The 20,904-nt window shown below is 46.4% G+C and overlaps 1 protein-coding gene across 1 annotated transcript in view; it reads right to left on the bottom strand.

Annotated features, from left to right (window-relative positions):
* Positions 1-3,924: 3,924 nt before the first annotated feature.
* Positions 3,925-20,904, bottom strand: part of grin3ba (glutamate receptor, ionotropic, N-methyl-D-aspartate 3Ba) — a 32,654-nt gene continuing 15,674 nt past the window's right edge. Inside the window, exons 3-9 of the mRNA XM_042703097.1 lie at positions 17,833-18,976; positions 17,337-17,482; positions 14,488-14,603; positions 12,357-12,508; positions 7,664-7,828; positions 5,564-5,631; positions 3,925-5,083 (exon numbers count right to left, since the gene is read on the bottom strand). Of these exons, the coding sequence (XP_042559031.1) occupies positions 4,480-5,083; positions 5,564-5,631; positions 7,664-7,828; positions 12,357-12,508; positions 14,488-14,603; positions 17,337-17,482; positions 17,833-18,976 (2,395 nt within the window). The 3' untranslated portion in view covers positions 3,925-4,479. The remainder of the gene's footprint in view (positions 5,084-5,563; positions 5,632-7,663; positions 7,829-12,356; positions 12,509-14,487; positions 14,604-17,336; positions 17,483-17,832; positions 18,977-20,904) is intronic.

Below are 20,904 nucleotides of genomic sequence, written 5' to 3'. Positions count from 1 at the left end.
GTTAGTGCAAACCTACTGGAGAAGCCCTAATCATAATAAGTTCCAGTATAATTTGGTGTAAAGTAACAGAGTAGAAATATAAATGACATACACAACATCACCTCATCTGTGTTCCTTGGCATGACTGTATTCCTGGGTAATTGAAAAGTAGACACGACCACAGCATTTGCAGCTTGTTATCCTCCCTCTGCCAACACTTATGCTTAAGAATGAATATCACTGACCTCAGTATTTATAGAAGGGCCACAGAGTAAATATCACTCAAGCTGTTACACTTCTGTCAGTGGTAGCTGTCACAGATTTATGGTGCTTTGGTGTTTGTGGTAGAGGGGTGCAAACATGACCTACAATTCACACTCCCAGCACACCCGCTGTTCAGTACATAGTAAACAACTATTTTAATGAAATGCAGCGGTCTCAGGGGACTAGAGAAAGGCATTTTCATTAAAGTGATAGTTCAACTCATTCAATTAGCTTGAGATGAACTGACAATGGCATAATTTAAAGGAACAATATGTTATATATTTACTGTACTAAATCATAAAATTATTTCCATAAATCAGAGACTAAGGAAACATGCCAAAATTAAATGATGGCTTCTCGGTCAACAATTTTACAGCCAGTATGTTATCTTTTGAAATGTCCATGCCAGAGCAGAATGTCTGTTTGTGTTTTGGCCTGTTCCTGCCCACTGACCATTTCCCAGTACCATTTAGACACCCCGGGTTGCCAGATATGAAACAATGGCATGCAAACACTGCGTGGTGCAGCCATGGAAGCAAGCAAACCAACTAGATCAACAGAGATAATGTTAGATTCTACCTGACCTAAAAAGCCACATACGTAACTTACACATAATCTGGTTTATAATTGGCAAACAATAAAAAACATTGCAAACATATACATTAGCTGATCAACTTGCAGTGTAGGACCCGTCGTCGCTTGCCCTTGTCAAAGTTTAATGTTGTGCTCGTCTTGTGCTGGTTTGTGTAGGTTAAGTGTCCTCAACCTGGCAACCCGCATGAGCTTCGAGTTTGGACGGGGGAGGCGACTCTAATATCTTCAATTTGGACTGTAGTACCCATTTTAAACACTTACTGTCATATTGTTCCTTTACATTTCTGGCTGACTGTTCCTTTTCACATAGCCTACCTAATACATGATTGGGGAAGACATTCTTACCACCTGAATTTGAGAATGAGTTTGCAGTATAAACAAGAACAAGAGACACAATGTTATGAGTTATGAGCCATCACACTAGCCATACTACTTCTGTACTTGATATTACAATGACTTAAAAGCTATCGCACTAACAATACTACTTCTGTACATGATGTTATAATTACTTGTAAGTTATCACACTAACAATGTGACTTCTGTACGTGATGTAATAATGACATAAGCTATCCCACTAACAATATGACTTATGTACATAATGTTACAATGACATAAGTTATCGCACTAGTACGAATTCTGTACATGATGTGTGACTGTTTTGCTGTTGGCAATGCGGCGATTCTTGTGCGTGGAAAGCATTTTTATATCAAGGGCAAACATAAGGGCAAATTCTATACGCTGTAACCATGCCCTGACTCCTTGCCCCCACATCCTATTATACTTAAGGGTGATGGATGGGTTCATGCCTCACTCTGAGTACACTGCATTTTGCTTTGAAGTGCACTGTTTGTAAACGCTGCATATACAGTATAACCTCTGTGATGATCTGAAAGAGAAGAATGCATGTAAAATATGCAGACCTCCTCTACCAAACCTCTCTTTCTCTCTCATCCACTTGATTGCATGCAGATATCTGATCTATGCTTTCATCTGTGCCACTGCTCACCAATTTAATTCATCCATAAATTCTACACAGATGCTGCAGGCTGTGTCCATTCAGTCTTAACATTTATTTCTTTGTAGATGGCTCCCCATAACCATCTCCGTTATTAAGTCCCACTGATTCTGCGCCAGGACTCTGTAGGAGGAGACAGCCGCCTTAAAGTATTTTTCCACCCTGATGTCACTGTAAGTGACTCATATTCTACTCATATTCTCCAATGCAAATCGTATCCACTTGCATCAGTGTGTGGTGAGCTATATACAGCGTTGTTTCCATGCAATATGAGAATTCCTATGAGGAACAGCATCAGCACCGTCCCGCTGCTAGGCCCTGGGATGGGCACTACAGTGGCATGCATGCAAACAGGCTTGCTAATGTAAGACAAATGATCTTAAATAATCTGGGGAACAGAATGCTCTAATAATTGCATTTCAATTAAGTCATGTATATGCAATAGTTTTGACCCTGATCAGTTTACTTAGATTCAGTTAAAAACAAACCCTGAGGTGGAAAGAGGTGGTTAAGGTAATTCGTAATTTCAAAGGAAACTTGCACTTGCCACCTGTCTTTTCTTTTTTTGGCTGCACAGAGCCTATTCCTGGCACAGTGCAACACAAAAGTGTTTTGCCACGTATTTGTCTTCTTTTGCCCATCAACACCGCTGTGTGGCACCAGTGAACGAGCGTGAGGGGGTGCCAAAACCTGAGAAGCAAGACTCCGGCAGATTATATATATGTTGGAGCATCACCACCAACATGCCTTTGCCAGCTTTCTGAAGTGGAAACAATGCAACAGATTCCTGGACAAAAAAAGAGGCCTGGACACTCATTACTCATCAACACCCGCAAATGTGCTGAAATATTACTTGTCTGTTTGCCTTAGTTTTCTTACTAACAGTTTTTTTGACTTTTTTTCTAGAAATCTTTACAGCAGGTTCCAAAGATATAAACAATATATTTTTCAATCACTGTTTTCCTATATGATTGACTCATTTATATGCAAATGGCCTTTCAGGACTTGCTAGCTTAATGCACCACTAAGGGAAAAAATATATTGAGCCTCTTAAACCACTCCTCATTCAGATCGCCACTCAGACAAAACAAATAGTATGCCAAAGCACATTTGCCAAAGAACAGAAGACAAATGGCTGGGGGGGGGGCTGCCTGATCTTTCATGTGCTGGAAGCTCATCTCGTTTCTAGAATGAATCAGGAAAACGAAGACGAGTTTTGAGCCTCAGCCAAAATCATTTGCATGCTCCTTGACATCCCGAGACAAGCAGAGAAGCTAAATTGTTGTATAACATGATGCTGGATAATTCATCAAACACTTAGTGGTCAGCCAAGCATGCTGAAATAACGGGTTCAGACAGAGAGGCCGCAGCTCATTTCTCCTACTGGGAAACCGAATGTCAACTCGTACATCATTTGGGCATGCTAACACTACCTCTCCACCCAAGGTTGCCTCACTGCAGGCAAGGATGTCTGTTTATCTGTTCTTCCACAAAAACTGTCCCAGACATTACAGGCTACCTGTCAGGCTGCTCCAATACATCTTTCAAAACCCCATGCTGTGCTGTGCTTCCATTCCATCACCCAGTACATTCCAGTGCTTTTCCTTACACAACATAGTTTCCTTAAACTTGGACTGTCCACACTTAACAAAAAATGCGAACCTCAGCAAACGCATGAGAGATAAGGTAGAGTTGGCCAGCCTAGCGACACCATTATTACCTGACTTTGTCATTAATCATAGCGGTGCAGAGGTAACCATCTTGGCCAGTTCTACGTCGCCTCGGCCAAAGCCTCTATTACTGAAGCTATGTGGATATGCGCTGTTATATGTTCCCTGTGGTTTCATAGTGATCCTTGAAGGACACCGAATCCCTCACCCAGTCCATGGAACATGCAGAATAAATGGTGACAAACCGTTATGCACTTTCAGACATGAGAGTGGTTTTCAGTGGTAATGAAAAAACAAACCCCAAGAGCATGGCCAATTTTCACATAAAAGACAGAGAAAGAAAGAAAAGAAAAGAAAGTTTTCAGGTTTCATTAGCCATATTCATAACCACATTCTTGCTGCTTGCTTCAAGTAAACCTGTTACAGCCCAAATGTAAACCAAGTTTATTTTGAAATGCATTAATGGGAAACCCATAAGATTCCAGTTCACAGAGATAACAATTCATTTAGCCATATATCAACAGATTGTTCGTCAAATTCTGTACTTCTGTTACAGCTAGCAATTCTTACAGACAAGTAAGCATCACCGTATCATATTTACAGACAAGTGGGTGGACAAAAGAACCACCTTGAATAGTTTTGCTTTTCCGTCTTGGTCCAGTATCTACAATGCTCAAAGTGAAACTCAAAAGTCCAAAGTGTTGACAAATGAAAACTCACTTTATCCATCTGTGATTCTGTTCAAATATTCCAGAGTGCTGTTGTTCTATCATCCACCCACCCATCCAAAACATGTCCTGTTGTAGCCCAAAATTTGGAAAAAGTAAATTCAGAGCAAACCAGTTAGTCACAAAAATCACAAAATAACAGCTGGGTACCCTGTTCACCATTCCAAACTCTTCTCTATCTCCTTTGCATGCTCCCAAACCGGCCCATACACACACCTCACGCCATACATCACCTCCTCAGGTTGGTGTCTTTGTCTTTAAAAGGGCCAGTGGAGTTGGCTGTGGAGATAGTGGTGGCGGCGGCTGCAAGGAGAGGCCCATCGGCGGCGGCAGATTCCACGACGGCTCGCACCCTGCATGTCTTCTCCCGCTCCAGGCTGCTCTGGAGCTCAGCCCGCCTGGCCAGGGCCACCCTCAGCTGGCCCCGGAACTCCTCGATGCGGCCCTGGAGCTCCTGGAGCTCACCCTCCCACTGGGAGGATGCAGAGATGGAGGAGGCTGAGGAGCAGGCCGGCGGCGACAGCACCAGGCTGAGCCCGGATGCGGGGCCACCATTCTCACACAGCTGCGTGGGGGGGCTGCCCACCAGCCCCCGCCTGAGCCCCCGCTCGGGCCCCGAGGGGGGCGCCTGGAGCCGGTACGTGTTGAGGGTCTCAAGGTTAAAGTGGACGCGCTTGTTGTCTTTGCCTGGCTCGCGGGACCCCCGGGTGCTCTGGTTGTTCCAGGCCATGGTGGCGGTGGAGTTGGAGGTCGTGGTGGAGGAGGGCTGAGGGGAGGGAGGAGGCGGCTGCAGCCGGTGGATGTTGCAGCTATCTGACAGGCAGAGGGTCGGGCTGGGAGGCAGAGATACAGAGAGAGAGAGGCATCGATCAAACTCACACGGAAACGCCTGAGGGAAAGAGTGCCTGTGACTTAACAGATCATGGACAGACTCCTTGATCTCTGGGAGCACTGGGGAGGTTTAAGCCTCTAATGGAGCAGACAGCACATATTTGTTAAGGTGATCTAAAGTGCTATCTGGGGAGATCCAGGATGGGGTTTCAGACTACAGCTTAAACTAAAACAATAAAGAAATTTAAGAAATAAAGAAAAGATAATGGTGCTGTTTAGCAAGCTAGCTTCCAATCCAGTTATTGTTGATGTTCCAAATTTTTTCCAGTAATTCCAGTAATAAACACTTAATAAACACAAATACACATGAGAACCTTTTCCTATGACTAACACATTTCACGTGTCTGCTTAAAAATATCTCATGAGAGAAGGCATTCTGATGTCTTCAGTGACTGATTTCCGAAGATCATTTCATTCCTCACCTTCTGTCTGGGGTTGTCTGGTGTTTCCCTTCATCCTCACAGGTCATGTTCAAAGCACGGTGGATCTTCTGCAGAGTAATAGGAAACTATAATCAGCTGCAATAACAATGACGCAGGAATTCTGTAGTTGCGTTTCCATCAAACTTATTCGCATTTGAGGCACATTTATGAAAATTCAGCAAAAATAAATGCGAGTCTGTGCACATTTCCGTCCGCTGTGTTTTGCGAATTAAAGTAACACTATGCAACAATTTGACACTTTTTGAGGTATGTTTTATGGGCAACTAGTTTTGGTACCATCCTCAAATTCATTTTGATAACATATGGTCATGTAAAGGACAGATAAACACCTTTGTCTTCCCCACTAGCCATCCAGGATATGCCCTATGTAGTTCTGTGTACCGGGCTGGAATACCCTTCAAAAATGGAAGAAAAGCTTTCACACGCATGACATTGGCAGCTATACTGCCAAAAGACACCAGTTAGTGTGTTGGCAAGCTTCTATCAGTGTCAGCTGGGCTGTTGGTGGTTGTTTTCAAGGTTTGTGCATGCCTTTTAGGTAGTTAGCTTACTAGTTTTGGAACAGAACTCCGTATTACTGCTTTAAAAGTGGACCCCCCCCCCCCCCCTTATCAAACACATAATAAAATATCAACAAATGTGATTTGATGCAAATGGCCCCGTTTCCATCAGCCATAGTTGCATTATACCCTATGTGAATCGGGAGTTAATGACCCCCAAATTCTTATAGGATGCCATATTTCGAATGGTCAAAATTTGCCTGAAAAAGTTAGATGGAAATCCAGTTAAATGGCATATCCCAACACAAAGTTTATACACAGTGTTTAGACGGCTTTACACATATGTTATGTTAATCAGTTCCCTTTGCCCTGTGCTTTCAGCATTTGAGCACCAGAGGGCGCACTGTCACTATACTGTAAAAAAAGGACAGACAGACTGCTCAATGCCTCAACATCTCGGTGTAAAGTGAGCTCCTGGTTTGGACTTTTTGGGCACTGAGCAGCTAATCATACAAACTAATCAATTATTGGTCAACTGATCACCTCGTCATTGAGTTCTTGATAAGCGTACTCAAGTGGTTTGGGGCATGATGTCCTGTGAGAGCACTTGAGATCCCCCAGCTTTAATGCGATTGAGGTTAAGGTGAAGGAACACAGTGTCCAATGATTAGTGTCCAATAACCTGGAACTCTGCAAGTATGGACCATTAATATCCATCTTTAATTGAATTTGCACAATAGGAAATTACAGAAACTAAAAAGTCGGTCAGTCATCAGTCATAAACAAATCATACCAAATAAATTCTCATAATGTTCTCCAGGACCCAGCAAGAGTAAATCTGAATACTTCCCTGCTTGCTGTTAAAACATAAAGGCATAAAGCACGTCGACCACAGACCGCCTGTGCCTCAGAGGTGATTAAATAAAAGAGAGAGAGGTGTGTTGCTCATTTCGCTCTACTGATTAAAGAGCGTACAGCGTGAGAATCCCTCCCACAAATCAGTCTCAGCGAGGTAAAATCCCATCTGTCAATAGTGTAGCTCACACACTGGACCAAGGTCTACCTCGCCGCATTCACAACACAGCCCAGCATACAGTAATTGCCGTGAACTTCCTACCAGCTATACTGGAGCTTCAGGGGCAGCTAATGGCAGAGAGAGGGTAAGTGGGCGGACAGGCAAAGAGGGAGTGGGGCAGAGGGGTCAGGAGGCAGGGAGGAGAGGGTGGTGTTTGTGTGTGTGTGTGTGTGTGTATATGTGTGTTTGTTGGTGTGTGTGTGTGTCTGTGTGTGTGTGTGTGTGTTTGTGTGTGTCTCTGTGTGTGTGTGTGTGTTTGTTGGTGTGTGTGTGTGTGTGTCTCTGTGTGTGTGTGTGTGTGTGTGTGTGTGTGTCTGTGTGTGTGTGTGTGTGTGTGTGTGTGTGTGTGTGTGTGTGAGTGTGTGTGTGTGTGTGTATGTGTGTGTGTGTGTGTGTGTGTGTATGTGTGTGTGTGTGTGTGTGTGTGTATATGTGTGTGTGTGTGTGTGTGTGTGTGTGTGTGTGTGTGTGTGTGTGTGTGTGTGTGTGTGTGTGTGTGTTCACCTGACTGGTGTGCAGCCAGTACTTGAAGCGCTGCTGCTGGCGGAGGCGAGGCAGGACCAGGCGGTAGAAGGCGTGTTCTCCGGCCAGCGTGAGCAGAGCCCCCGCCACGCCCGCACACAGCAGCACGAACAGGCCCGAGAAGTGCTGGATACCCATCTGCAGCGTCTGCGGTGAGCCAATGAATATAGGCACACACACACACACACACACACACACACGCACACACACGCAGACACACGCAGTGTGACCACTCATGAGCAGACACATTCCAACATAAACTCAAACACATCCACAAACACCCACACACACCCGCAAGTGCACTCACATACAGACACACATGTACACACACAGAAAATAAATGGTGTGAGCCCTGTCAATCATTGCATACATTGCACACATTGATGTACTGATGCACAGCAGTTTAAACAGTATGGAGTAGCAGTGCCCAGAGAAAGCAGCAGGCTTGTCCTAGCCAGCAGTAGCCATGGTTATTCGTCATGAGCTGGATGGCAGAGCTCAGCTTTAATCAGCCCTGATGTTCTGACGGGCCTTTTGAGTGCTGGCCCACAAGGATCCACACTGTTGAACTAGTAATTCACTGCGCTAACCAGGGACGTGCACAGGAATTTTGAAGGGCAGTTGCTCTGCCCTGGAAAAAAGGGGCAACACGTACATTTTTGTCACCACGCCCCCGTCCCCTGGACACATATTTTGCCTATATTACTTAAAACTCTCACTAACCGCCGCCGCCCGTCCCCTGGGCGCTTATTCCGCGATTATTTTATCTAGGCCTACATGGAGTTCTGCAGCCGAATACTATTTAAAAAAATATATATATTTCCTTCGGAGGGGCAACTTCAGTCGAGGAGGGCAAACGGGCAGTTGCCCGAGCAACCTTAACCCCCTCCTGTGCACGTCCCTGGCGCTAACACAGTAACGACCACTCAGTAGACCTCAGTGCTATCACTGCGATAACACAGTAACGACCACTCAGTAGACCTCAGTGCTATCACTGCGCTAACACACTAACGACCACTCAGTAGACCTCAGTGCTATCACTGTGGAGAAGAGCCGCTCCTCCTCAGGTGCGCTTCAGTGTGGGAATGAGAGATGCTGCTCCTCAGGTGCGCTTCAGTGTGGGAATGAGAGGTGCTACTCCTCAGGTACGCTTCAGTGTGGGAAGGAGAGCTGCTACTCCTCAGGTGCGCTTCAGTGTGGGAATGAGAGATGCTTTCTGTGTTAGGTAGGTCCTGGAGCCCATGGCACAGGAGGCTGCAGACCAGGGCTCCAGAAAGCTCCACGTTAAGTCTCCACTGGGGCGGGGGGTAGGAAGAGTGTATTGGCATCCCGAGGAATCCATCTTCTTCCAGAATGGCTTTGATGTGAAGGGAGTGAGGAGAGGAAGAGGGTTCCTGCTGACTAGAACTAATCACAATTTCATAAAAAGCGTGGCCCGGCTAATTGAAATTAAAGTCATGCTGATATTGCGACGACACAGTGTGAAAAATATTCAACTCCCCTACAATGCCCCCACTTCTCATGTACACGGGGCACTCAATGACAGAGGAAAAAAAACCTCACTGTTGTAATCTTGTAAATCGATCACACCTTGATAATGTCTGATGCCGTAGGATATGCGTGTCCAATTTATTTTAACATACCTTTGCTATAATACATTTGCTATTGGTGTCTGGTGTACATGCCTCCGTGAAAAAGCCATTCCAACATTCCCCACACTCTAAATGCATGATGCTGTCTCTTTGGCCAGGCTCTGCTGTCTGTGTGGTGAACTATATTAAAACATCCTTTCCTGTGCCACAACAGCCTTCCTTTTTTATTTTTTATTATTCAAATCACCGATGCCAACTCCTAAACCCAGGAGTAAGCTGGCACGGCTGGTGTGGACAGGGGAAGTGACAGAATCCAAACACATAAAGCTTACTTGCCCCGATCTACTTCCCACCCCGAAACACCCCGCAGTGCCGCTTTAATGGCGGCCAGTCCAGTCCCTGCCAAGCCCTGTCAAACCTGTGACAGGCCGTGGGGATGCCGGGAGATTCAGTGCACACTGCAGTGTGCAATAGCTCATACACGTGACGCCCGGCCCCGTAGTCTGGCTCCCGCTCTGGCTGTTCCACTCTCTCTCTCTCTCTCTCTCTCTCTCTCTCTCTCTCTCTCTCTCTCTCTCTCCGAAAGGGGGAGGGTGAGAAAGAAATATATATAAATCTCCAGCTCATTTCTCCTCTCCACTGCTCCCATTTTACAAACACTGTACATTCAGTGCATTCGGAAAGTTTTCAGACCCTTTTGAGTTTTCCACACGTTTTTTTTTTACGGTTCAGACTAATCTTAAAATTGATTCAATTAAATGTTTTCTCATCAATCCACACACGATACTCCGCAATGACAAAGCAAAAACCGGTTTATGGAGTGTTTTGTTGATTTATTAAAAATAAAAGACTGAAAAATCTAATTTACATAAGTATTCAGTCCATTCACTTAATACTTGGTACTTGTAATCCACTACTTAAGAGTTTGGCAGCAATGACAGCCTCAAGTCTTCTTGGGAAGATCCTAGAAGCTTAGCAGACCTTTTCTTTTGGTAGTTTCTCCCATTGTTCTTGGCAGAATCGCTCAAGCGCAACCAGGTTGGATGGGGGGCGTCGGTGCACAGCCATTTTCAGGTCACTCCAGAGATGCTTTATTGGGCTCAAGTCCAGAGTCTCTCTCAACCTCATGGCTTGGTTTTCACTCTGCATACACCATCAACTGTGAGACCTACATAGGTGTGCGCCTTTCCTAATTATATCCAATGAACTCAACTCCAATCAAGTTGAAAAAGGATTTCAAGGATCGTTGATAGAAGTAGGATGCACCAAAGCTCAATTGCAAGTGTCATAACTAAAGGTCTGAATACTTATATAAAAGGGATAATTCAGTCTTTTATTTTCAATAAATTAACAAAACACTCCATTGTCATTGTGGAGTATTGTGCGTATATTTAAAGATGAGTCTGAAAATTCGAAAACTTGACAGGGTCTGAAACCTTCCAAATGCACTGTACACACACACACACACACACACACACACACACACACACACACACACACACACACACACACACACACACACACACACACACACACACACACACACACACACACACACACACGCACACACACTTTGGCTATTCCCTGAACATGTTTTTTGGGGTTGCTTTTAATGATCCATGTTTGCCGAATCTTTGCAGACTTCAGATGGTATATCACTGGAGTCTTTGAAGCCACTTCTGCAGTGAGGCTCTCAGTGTTTGCCTACATTTTCCAGCTGGCTTTCATCCACAGACGGGGAGCGCTCCAGTATCTGTGGGATGCCCTTCGCTAATTTCCTTTTTATTCCCTAAATGAAGATGGAAAGGGGCTGCCGGAAAAAGGCAACATCCTTCATGCGGACGACAAAGTGAGGCTGTCTGCATTTCAAACCCCCGTTTGGAGACAGTGCAAGGAATTAAAACCACCAAAACAGATAATTAATTTTTCTGCCGAGAATGTGTCACCAACCAGACAACTGTGCCGAAAGGCTTATCAATGCCATGCAGAGTCTACTTCCTTGCATATAAATAGTGTTTGCGAATTGTTAACAGGCTTTTTTTCCCTCTGCATTTTTTTTTCTCCATGATAGCCTGTAGAGACCACTAAGTCAAGATGGAAGAGCAACAGTGTGGAAAGAAGACACATCAAGTTCCAGCTGTCAGACTGTGGCTGGACAAAAATGGCATTGTTTGGCATCGGCTGCAGAGAACAATTCATTTTGGAGTTCATAAAGCGCTCGACACAGTGTCGCATTGTTTTAGAGGCACCGTGTGGGATTGATGGACTGAACTGGGAACTCCATTTCCCCCGATGTGCTCCATTTGTTCTGGGAGCTAAGGCTCGCAGTGGCAGGTGCGATTCGGCCCACCTGACATCCCTGGAGAATGAGGACGGATGATGGAAACACAGGCGCCCCTATTGATGACATGACAATCACACCGCAGGACACTTCTCCTCCCACACACACACGCACACGCACGCGCGCGCGCGCGCGCACGCACGCACACACACACACACACACACACACACACACACACACACACACACAAATAGGCTTGTTAATGGAACAAGTGCAGGCTAGTCAGGAATCCACCAGGGACTTTACACACATTCAGCTCTGCCTTCAGTACCTGCTCTGCACTGGGAAATGGAGGTGTCTCCATGCGCTGACACTGGGGGCAGCAGTGAGAGAGATAGCACCAGCCAGTACCAGGAAATAGCTCAGGAAATACATCTATATTTGAAACAGCTTCCTTCACCTGTGGGTGAAGAAGTTATATCGCACACTGTGGAGAGAATGTTAACTAAGAGTTGGTGTTGCTACCACCATCTTCCATACTTTTTCCAAGGAAAAAATATCTATTTTGTTCACACACACACACACACACATGCGCGCACACACACGCACACACATATACACACACACACACACACATATACACACACACACACACATATACACACACACATACACACAGGTGGAGCATCTGTCATTTTTCTACTACCTTGTGACAGACATTAAACTGACACGCTTGGCTGCACACACAAACACACACACACACACACACACAGAGTCACTTGCAGGTGGAACGCTAGCTCACCTCTGTCACCGCGAAGACCCTCTTCCCACACGGGACCACTTTGTACCACTTGTCGTGCAGCATGTCCATGTAGCCGTCAGACTTGTAGCGGCTGACATACTCTGAGACGTTGCGGGTCAGAGGGGAGTTCTGGGGCAGCCCGATCCCATAGCCTGGAACAGGAAGCACAAGAGTCATGTGACAAGAGTCTAAATGAGTCCACCCCCGCCTACAGCCACTGAGACGATGTTAGCAGATTGCTCTTAATGGAAAGTTACTGTAATGAATGTCTTTTCACTACAGTGCTTATGGTGGCAAGATTTTAGTGGAACAATGATGATCCAGCCTTGGCCAGAAGCCTGCTTTCCTCTCCTGTATGTTGGGCGTGACCCGAGCATCCAGGGGAGGTGGGGTTATGGATGGTGGCAGTATTGATATGTTGAACATCCTCTCGCCAAAAAAACGGGCATGAATCTGCGTCTCGTCAGCGTGGCATGTGATGGTGAGCAGCATGTGTCTGTCACTCTGTGGACAGCCCCCGGGGCCGAGAGAGAAATGAACGGCGCTCTGACGTCTGCAGATTTCATCAAAGAGCAACGACACTGGCGGGGTGACTCCGCACATCACTCACGGCAACCGAGCCCTCACTGACAAAGACACATGCTGCTCCTGATTGAGTCCAGGCCGATGGGTGTGACTGCTGTCACACAGAACAGAAAACTAACCCCCTCCCCCCACACACACACACATACACACTCACTCGAAGTCATTGTAGGTTAGTTGGAGTGGGGGTGTGTGGGGGTTGCAGAAGAAAGATGTCATCCCTAGCTCTCAGTGTAATAATCTTAATGGAGTGTATCTGAGCAGTCATAAACTGCATAGAGCCCATAAAACAATAAGAGGGGGAGATTTTCCCCTCTGCGTGAGTGTCAGCTGAGTGGACCCTTTTGTCTTTGTGAGGACAGGCATGCGTGCCCGGGCCCTCCGTTGGCCCAGAGTCTTATCTCAAAGTTTGCAGAAGCTGCGGTTCTGTTCTGTCATTACATTCACGCTCGCTTATTTGCAACTGCACAGAATGAATTGACCTCAACAACAAAGAACCCCTGTGGAGGGAAACAGTGAAGACTGTTTTTATTTCAGACCTTATAATATCTATTTAATGAGAATGACGGACAGCAGTAACAGCCAGTGATTAGAGACCTGTGCAGGTACAGGGCAGGCTGTCTGAACACTAGGTGCCAAAAAAAGTCCTTTTCACGTGACAGTGTCATATCATTATTCAGTAAAATTCAGTAAGAAGGAATGAATCAATTAATTAATTCATGATTAGATGAACAAATGAATGAAGGAGTGAATAACTGAATGTATGAATGAATGAATGGTCAAGCAATGGTGAAAATTCAGGAAAAGATACTGAAATGAATCGCTATTCCAGCAGCAGCTCTATTCCGGTCTTAAATGTCTTCCGGAACATACGGAAGTTTTGAGCAAGACAGTCTGAGGATCCATTTGACACCTCCAAAGGCCCTGTGACAGCGCTGAGTTGAAGGAGATTAGTTGATAATTCAGCTCAGTAGAGGGGAGAGATTTGAAGGGCAGGGGTTCTGGCTGAAAATCCTCACAAACACACGAGGATATCTCTCACACGGATTGGAAGCAGTCGAGTAACTCGGTGAAATTCTTCCCCTCTTTGCCCCTTCTGGAACGGCTTGTGCCAGGGAGGCGGATGATGGCTTTTTAGCGAGGGATTACAACATTATGGAGGTCAGTGCCAAAGCTCCTTACCTAAAATATTTATTTCAGGGGAAACAAAGATTGCAGGAGAGACTTTGAACTTGTGTAATGCCCAGGTTTAGGTGGAGGGATATTCTGTGCCGTCTCTTTTTCTCTCTCAGGCTGGTGAGAGCGAGTTAAGAGTGTGTCGGACATGTTCCTGGCATATGAGGAGGAATGTTGCCCCACTCCAAGCAGCAGAAGCAGCAGCAGCAGCAACAACAACAGCAAGATCAAATTTAAAAGTTAAAGGATCAAAGCGGATTAAATTACTTTCTGAAGGACACACGAGTGAGATAGCAGCTAGACAACAGATAAACATCAGGATGTGACATGTATAATGAAGATAGCAGACGTGCGGGTGGTGTGAAATACTCGCCTTCAATCGCGAACGGCTTGCCCACGGTGAGCATCTTGCAGTCGGTGTCTATGGACACCTCGTAGTCCAGCAGGGCTTTGTCCATGATGAAGGCATCCAGCTGAGGGGGATCTGTCCTTCAACACGCATAGCAGAGGGGTGAGATAAGTGCCATACATTACCGTACACGTACACACACACACACACACACACACACACACACACACACACACACACACACGCACGCACGCACGCAAACACATACACACACACACACACACACAAAAAGTAAAAGATACTGCCAGGGGGTTGACATTTAATTTCACAGAGCCATATTGAACCGTAACCATACCTCAAAGCCATGAAACCGCCACAACATCAAACCAACGGTGGAATCTACCGACTGTGAACCAGCAAAGTAAACATTCTATCAGCCTCAACAAAATATACAGTAGCTTTAGATGATTTAGACATCCTATACATATTAAATCAACAAAATATACAGTAGATTTAGGTGATTTTGATTTCGATATCCTATGCATATTAAATCAACTAAATATACAGTAGATTTCGATATCCAATGCATATTAAATCAAATTCACTCATATTCAGGCCGAAACGTCAGTCAGTTTCCCGGTGTTTCTAATTATGCTGGAATTTTATGTGATTATTCTCCTAACTTCAAATTTTCCCATCATGCCTCATGCCTCGGCTTCCAACCTCCTGCTCAGCAGTCATGGGCTTATGGGCTTCTAATCCTCAAAATGAACTAAAGCAACAGAGGAGAGCCAGTGACCCCACAGTAAAGAAGAGGGCGGTGTGCAGAAGGTGTGACCTCCCTGCCAAGGCCAGTCATTACCGGCCGGCTGATCAGTCCTCCTCTGGGATTAGTGGCTCTGGGGTTGATGGGGAGTGAGCGCCTGCTGTTTCCCCGCTGGGATGTCAGCTGGGGGTAAAGGTCGCCGGGAATCACAAACCGGTATTACGTCTTTCATTGTTTTCCCATGATGCAAATATAGAGCATTTCCTCTCTGCGCCGTCCAAGAAAAAGTAAAAGAAAAAATATATAGATATAGATAGATACACTACTGTGACAGAACAGGGCGTTATTTTTAGTGTAATGGATGGTGTGTGTCCGTCATCGAGGATGTATCAACAGCATTAAAATAAATGAATGACTAATCCTAATTCAGTGCAGTATCACACACATAGGGAGGATTACTTGTGGAGGAGAATGATATTGATACAGTGTAATTTAATCACCTGCTCCGTTCAGGCAACCAAGATAGATTTTTCTAATCCCTTATCCATGCTCATGTTAAGTCTATTTTTATTCTAAATATGCTACATTCAAGGGAAGGATTACAACTAAGCTTATTAATAAAACCGTCAAATGTCCCTTCTGTTCATTTTTAATGATCCATCCAGGATCTAAGATACAGTAAGAGTCTGAGCTGGTCATTATCCGCTAACACTGCACCTTTTTGCCCCGGAGCCGACCAGAAGGGGCAAGATCAATTTACTTGCCAATATGCAGCTTTTCTGTGGTCACATGATATTGACTGATATTGGCTGTTGACTAATCAAGCATTTTATCTGCAAACCTTTTCAAAGACTAATGGTTGTGCACACAACAGCCTCAGTGATAAATCACCATGAAAATCTATTTACAAAATGGCAACAAAGAGAATCGTACATAAAGATCCCCCCCCCCCATCTCTGTGTATATGTGGTGTGTGATATGTGGTGCGCATGTGTGTCTGAGGTCCATCTGTCTCCTCTGGACAGCATGTCTGGCCGCCTACAGAGATCCTGGAGGATTTTGGGGTCACTGCCTCAGTCTCACTCAGTCAGTCTTTTGGGTAGGAGGAGAGTGGAGACAGAGATAAAGTGATAGGGAGAGAAAAGGACAGTGGGAGAATGGGATACAGAGAGAGAGAGAGAGAGAGAGAGAGTGAGAGAGAGAGGATGAGTGAAAAACAGATAGAGTACTCCCTAATCAAGGACCGACAACAGAACGACTCTCCTCCCTGATGTTTATATACTGTAAGTGCACAACGCTGTGAAACAAAGCTACCCAGTGCTTCATTCCTGCCCCCAAACAACAGCAACCTCTTCACTTATCTGGCCATCTCACAAAAGGACAGAAAAGGATCTGCTGCATCAACCTCTTTCCATCAACCGCGTGGCGTATTGAATTTTGCAGCTCTGCCCACAGCCAGCGGATCTCTGTGTCTGATTCAGGTCTTCTTTGTAGAGCTCTGTTTACTTAGATCAGGAACTTAAGCTCATGGCTGCAGGGGCCCACAGCCATAATATAAACATGGCACTGCCACGAAATAAGCAAGCCACTACAGCCAGGCGGGTCTTACGCCTTGCACAAAGGGACGGGCATCCTGCTTTGGAGGATTACCATGTGCTTTTTTTTTCTTTACTGCAGCTGGAAATGTGATTCCTTTAACACACTGTTAAGACAGCAGGGCCCTCCGTTTGCCACAGGCATTCTCATTTAGACACGGCGAGGTGTTTGATGAGGGGAAGGGACTGAAGGAAATAAATATGCTGTTTGTTTGTCAGCTGTCTGCTTTATACCATTACGGAAGCACCCAGAATAAACTGAAAAACATGATCCCTGTTTCACATAAATACACACGCACATGCGCACATATGCGTGTGCTCTTACACAAACACACACACACACACACACACGCACACACAATAAATCTCACTTGGAAGCAGCAGGAAGAATTTAAGCTGTAAAAAAAAATCTTCTTTTGCGCCTCAGAACAAACACACACAGACTCGTCGGCACGTCCGCTCAGGCACACAAACAACCCCCGCAGCGAGGATGTGGCGCTCAGCTCTCTTACTTGAGTGTAGCCACTCCGTCGGGCGTGGTGGGCATGTTGAAGCGCCGCATGTACTCGTGCATCTCGGGGAAGCTCTTCTTCATGTAGTCCTCTGCGCTGCTTTCCCGCACCGTCCCAAAGCGGAACCCCAGGGACGGATGGTGGAGCTGCAGACGGGGAGATTGTCAGTGCACGCAGATACACAGACACACACACACACACACACACACACACACACAACAGACACCCCCCCCCCCCCAACAGTATTAGGTGTTGGTAGCAACTGATCAGCAGCAAATCATCTAAAGCCACCACTGCATATGACCTTGGAATTCAACTGAAATGGAACTTCTGAGGATTCTTTAACTTTCAAGGTTATTCCTGCTAAACTCACAACATTGACTTAAGTCACAACAGAAGTCAGGCTGGAAAGTAACTTCAGTAAAGGAAAGTAACTTTTCACCAACAATTACAGGTGAGTATGTTTCCCTGCTCCTACTGTCTGACTGTGACTCACCTTAGCGTCATGGATCCCTGACAGTTCCTCAAAGGTCTTCTCCCCCACCATGACCGCGGCCAGGTTCGCCGTGTAGCTGGACAACACCAGCAGGCAGAAGATAGCCCAGAGGTTCATGAGGAAGCGCCCCGTCCAGCACTTAGGCGTCTTGCTGGCCACAACGCGTCCGAACAGGATGGCGTAGCACAGGTTGAGGGCGGACGAGTAGGAGAACACCCTCCTGCGGTTCCTGCCGTGGGGGGTCATGCCGAAGGGGCTGTTCCACTCGTAGAGCGTGAGGAAGAGCGCGGTGATGTGCAGCGCCACGAAGATGCCCACCCACATGGACCAGTGCAGCGGCCACATGAAGGCACCGATGGGCGCCGCTGTGTCCTTGCTGCGCACCAGGATGCCCAGGCTGGTGGAGAAGAAGGGGCTGGTGAACTCCACGACGCGGCTGCGCGCCGAGTTGATGCTGAAGGAGGTGACAGCCATGTCGGCCACGCCGTTAAGCAGGTCCCCCACCAGACCCGTCCAGCGGCCGCCCTTCCAAGCGCCGTACTTGCCATCGCCCACGATGTACAGGTCGAACTCAAAGTTCATGTCCTCGGCCAGCTTCTCCAGCAGGTCGATGCAGTAGCCGTAGCAGCACTTGCGGTAATCCGCGGTCAGGGAGGGGCCGCTGGCACTGCCACCAACACCTCCAGTACCACCACCACCGCCGCCGCTGCTATTGGTTTGTGCCAGCTCGCGGAACATGAGGTTGAGCAGGTCCGAGCTGTTGGTGTGGGGGTCCAGGCACAGCTGGCCGGCGGCGCACTGGCCCTCGTCGTCCACCTCCCGCGTGAACACAAACGGGTGCTCCACCAGCGTCACCACCCGCACACGGCTACCGGCCACGGGCAGCCCCGCCCTCCACCTCCCCCGGGCCCGGACGCTCGGCGAGGCCTCCTGCGGCTTCCTCCCGCCGCCCGGCCACAGGCCCTGCTCGTCCACCTGCAGCTGCCCGTCCTGCCAGTGGGCCACCGTCACCCAGGAGGGCTGGCCCACGGCGTCCCGCTGTAGGCTCCACACGTGGAAGCGTTGGGAGGGGAGCACCTGGGAGAGGGCCCGCTGCACCTGCACGGGGCCTGTGGCGCCGCTGAACGACGTGTTGGACAGGAACCTGAACAGAATGAGAGGGATGACTGCACCACAGCGGGAAGGATTGATGGACTACATGAGGTGATTAACTTTATGACTGTTTACATTAGTAGGCTGTTTCCTGAGGCGAGGATAAGGGAGCATATGATTTACTGCCAAAAGAACAGTAACAACAACAAAAGGAGAACTGTAACAACAGATTATTCTTTGAAAAGAAGTAAAAGTAAAAGGGTGCAATTAATTCAGTTTGCACACACACACACACACACACACACAGACACACACACACACACACACACACACACACACACACACACACACACACACACACACACACACACACACACACAGAGCAGATCTGTTTTACAGGTGAATACAGAATATCAGTCCCCATCAATAAATGAGACAGTATTTGACTAAGCAGGTGCCGGTATGGCTGGGTCAGTGGCTGGCAAGACGAGATTCCCATGAGTCTGAGATAGGTTCCTTAATGAGCTAGTAAATAGTATATGCTCTGTATGACCACTGTTTCAGCAGGCTATCATAAATAAAAGAAGAGGAGCAGAAAATAAAATAAGCAAATTGATTGCCTGGGTCATTAACTTCACCCTCTTGGCCAAGGTTTGTGGCTGCTTGGGGAGCACAGGGGTACGTGAATTTAATTCATAACGCTGTGAGGAACGAGCTGGGCAGCCAGGCTGGTCGGCTGGGAATATGAATTGAGTTTGGAGGTACTGCTGTGTCCACACATGCGCCCCGCCATGACTGATTTCATGAACACATTTTTCCCCCCTTCATGGTGGCAGTAGAAATATGAGTCAGACATGGTTTATGTTTCCTTCACTTATTGCAAGAAAAATCTATAAAACATTTTTCAATGGTGCAACCTCATGGATTAGGTGTCTCCACAAGTCTTAAATAAGGCTGGTGCACTCATAAAATATCAGCGTCAAAACAGTGACCTTTGGGCTGCACCCCTCACAAAAACAAAACGCCCGTCCAACAGGAACTCTGCAGTGCGGGTGGTGCAATGAAGATAAGGTGACAATGTTCGATAAAAAATAAAATCTTTAGTAATCTGCTTTTGAAGAGTACGAACAGTTGACTTAAAGCTTTGCGCTCTAAAACGCAAGATAGAGGCTGCTCTTTCATGTCCAGGTGAAGAAACATTTAACTTTGAGCGAGTGAGCTGGGAGGTGAGACATCCTGATAAGATCCTCCGCCCCAGCGGGGGTGGGAAAGCCAAATCCTGCTCAGAGCGCTCCATCGGCTCATATTTGTATTCCGGCTATGTATCGGTTAATTCCTCACGGATTATTGCTCCGAGTGAGGAATTGCAAATCTCCAACTCTCCCGAAAGGCCCAGACTCATTAATTGCCTTTCCTTCTGAAAGAGCCTATGGTGAACCAGGTCGTGTGTTGCTAATAGACACAATGTCATTTCTCCCCCCGTGCAACTAGCCCAGGAATGATAATGATCAGGCATCACCTGGCACAAGCTGGGTGAAAAAGAAATTGCCCTTAATAAGACCTCTCAAAGGTCCACTGAGCAACAATTGCTGAGTGACACTTGGGTCAGAAATAACGATTTTATTGTTCAAATCATAGGTAATTGGTTTCCTATTATGCATCTTATTATATTTTATCCTTAATCTACCCTTACCTCACATATAAACCTTTGACCCAGATAAATAGGATAGTGCAATTAGCAGGCAATCAGAGCAAAAAATACCCATGCCTAATTTATTACAAGCTCATTCACCTTCAACTTCCATCTCACCTTGAAACACAGCCGCTGCGCTATTAAAAATCACAAGGAAAGTAGCTTTCACTGTAATGTCATTTCAAAGCCCATTTGCTGGATAACAACATCAATATAAAGGTAATTGAAATGCTGTCTGACTGACAGCTGAAACTAATCACTTCTAAATCAGCCACTCGACTCAACAG

Source organism: Clupea harengus, chromosome 22, assembly GCF_900700415.2.
Source record: "Clupea harengus chromosome 22, Ch_v2.0.2, whole genome shotgun sequence".
NCBI lineage: Eukaryota > Metazoa > Chordata > Actinopteri > Clupeiformes > Clupeidae > Clupea > Clupea harengus.
Note: the sequence above shows the minus strand (reverse complement) of the source record. Positions and strands in the feature narration are given on the sequence as shown.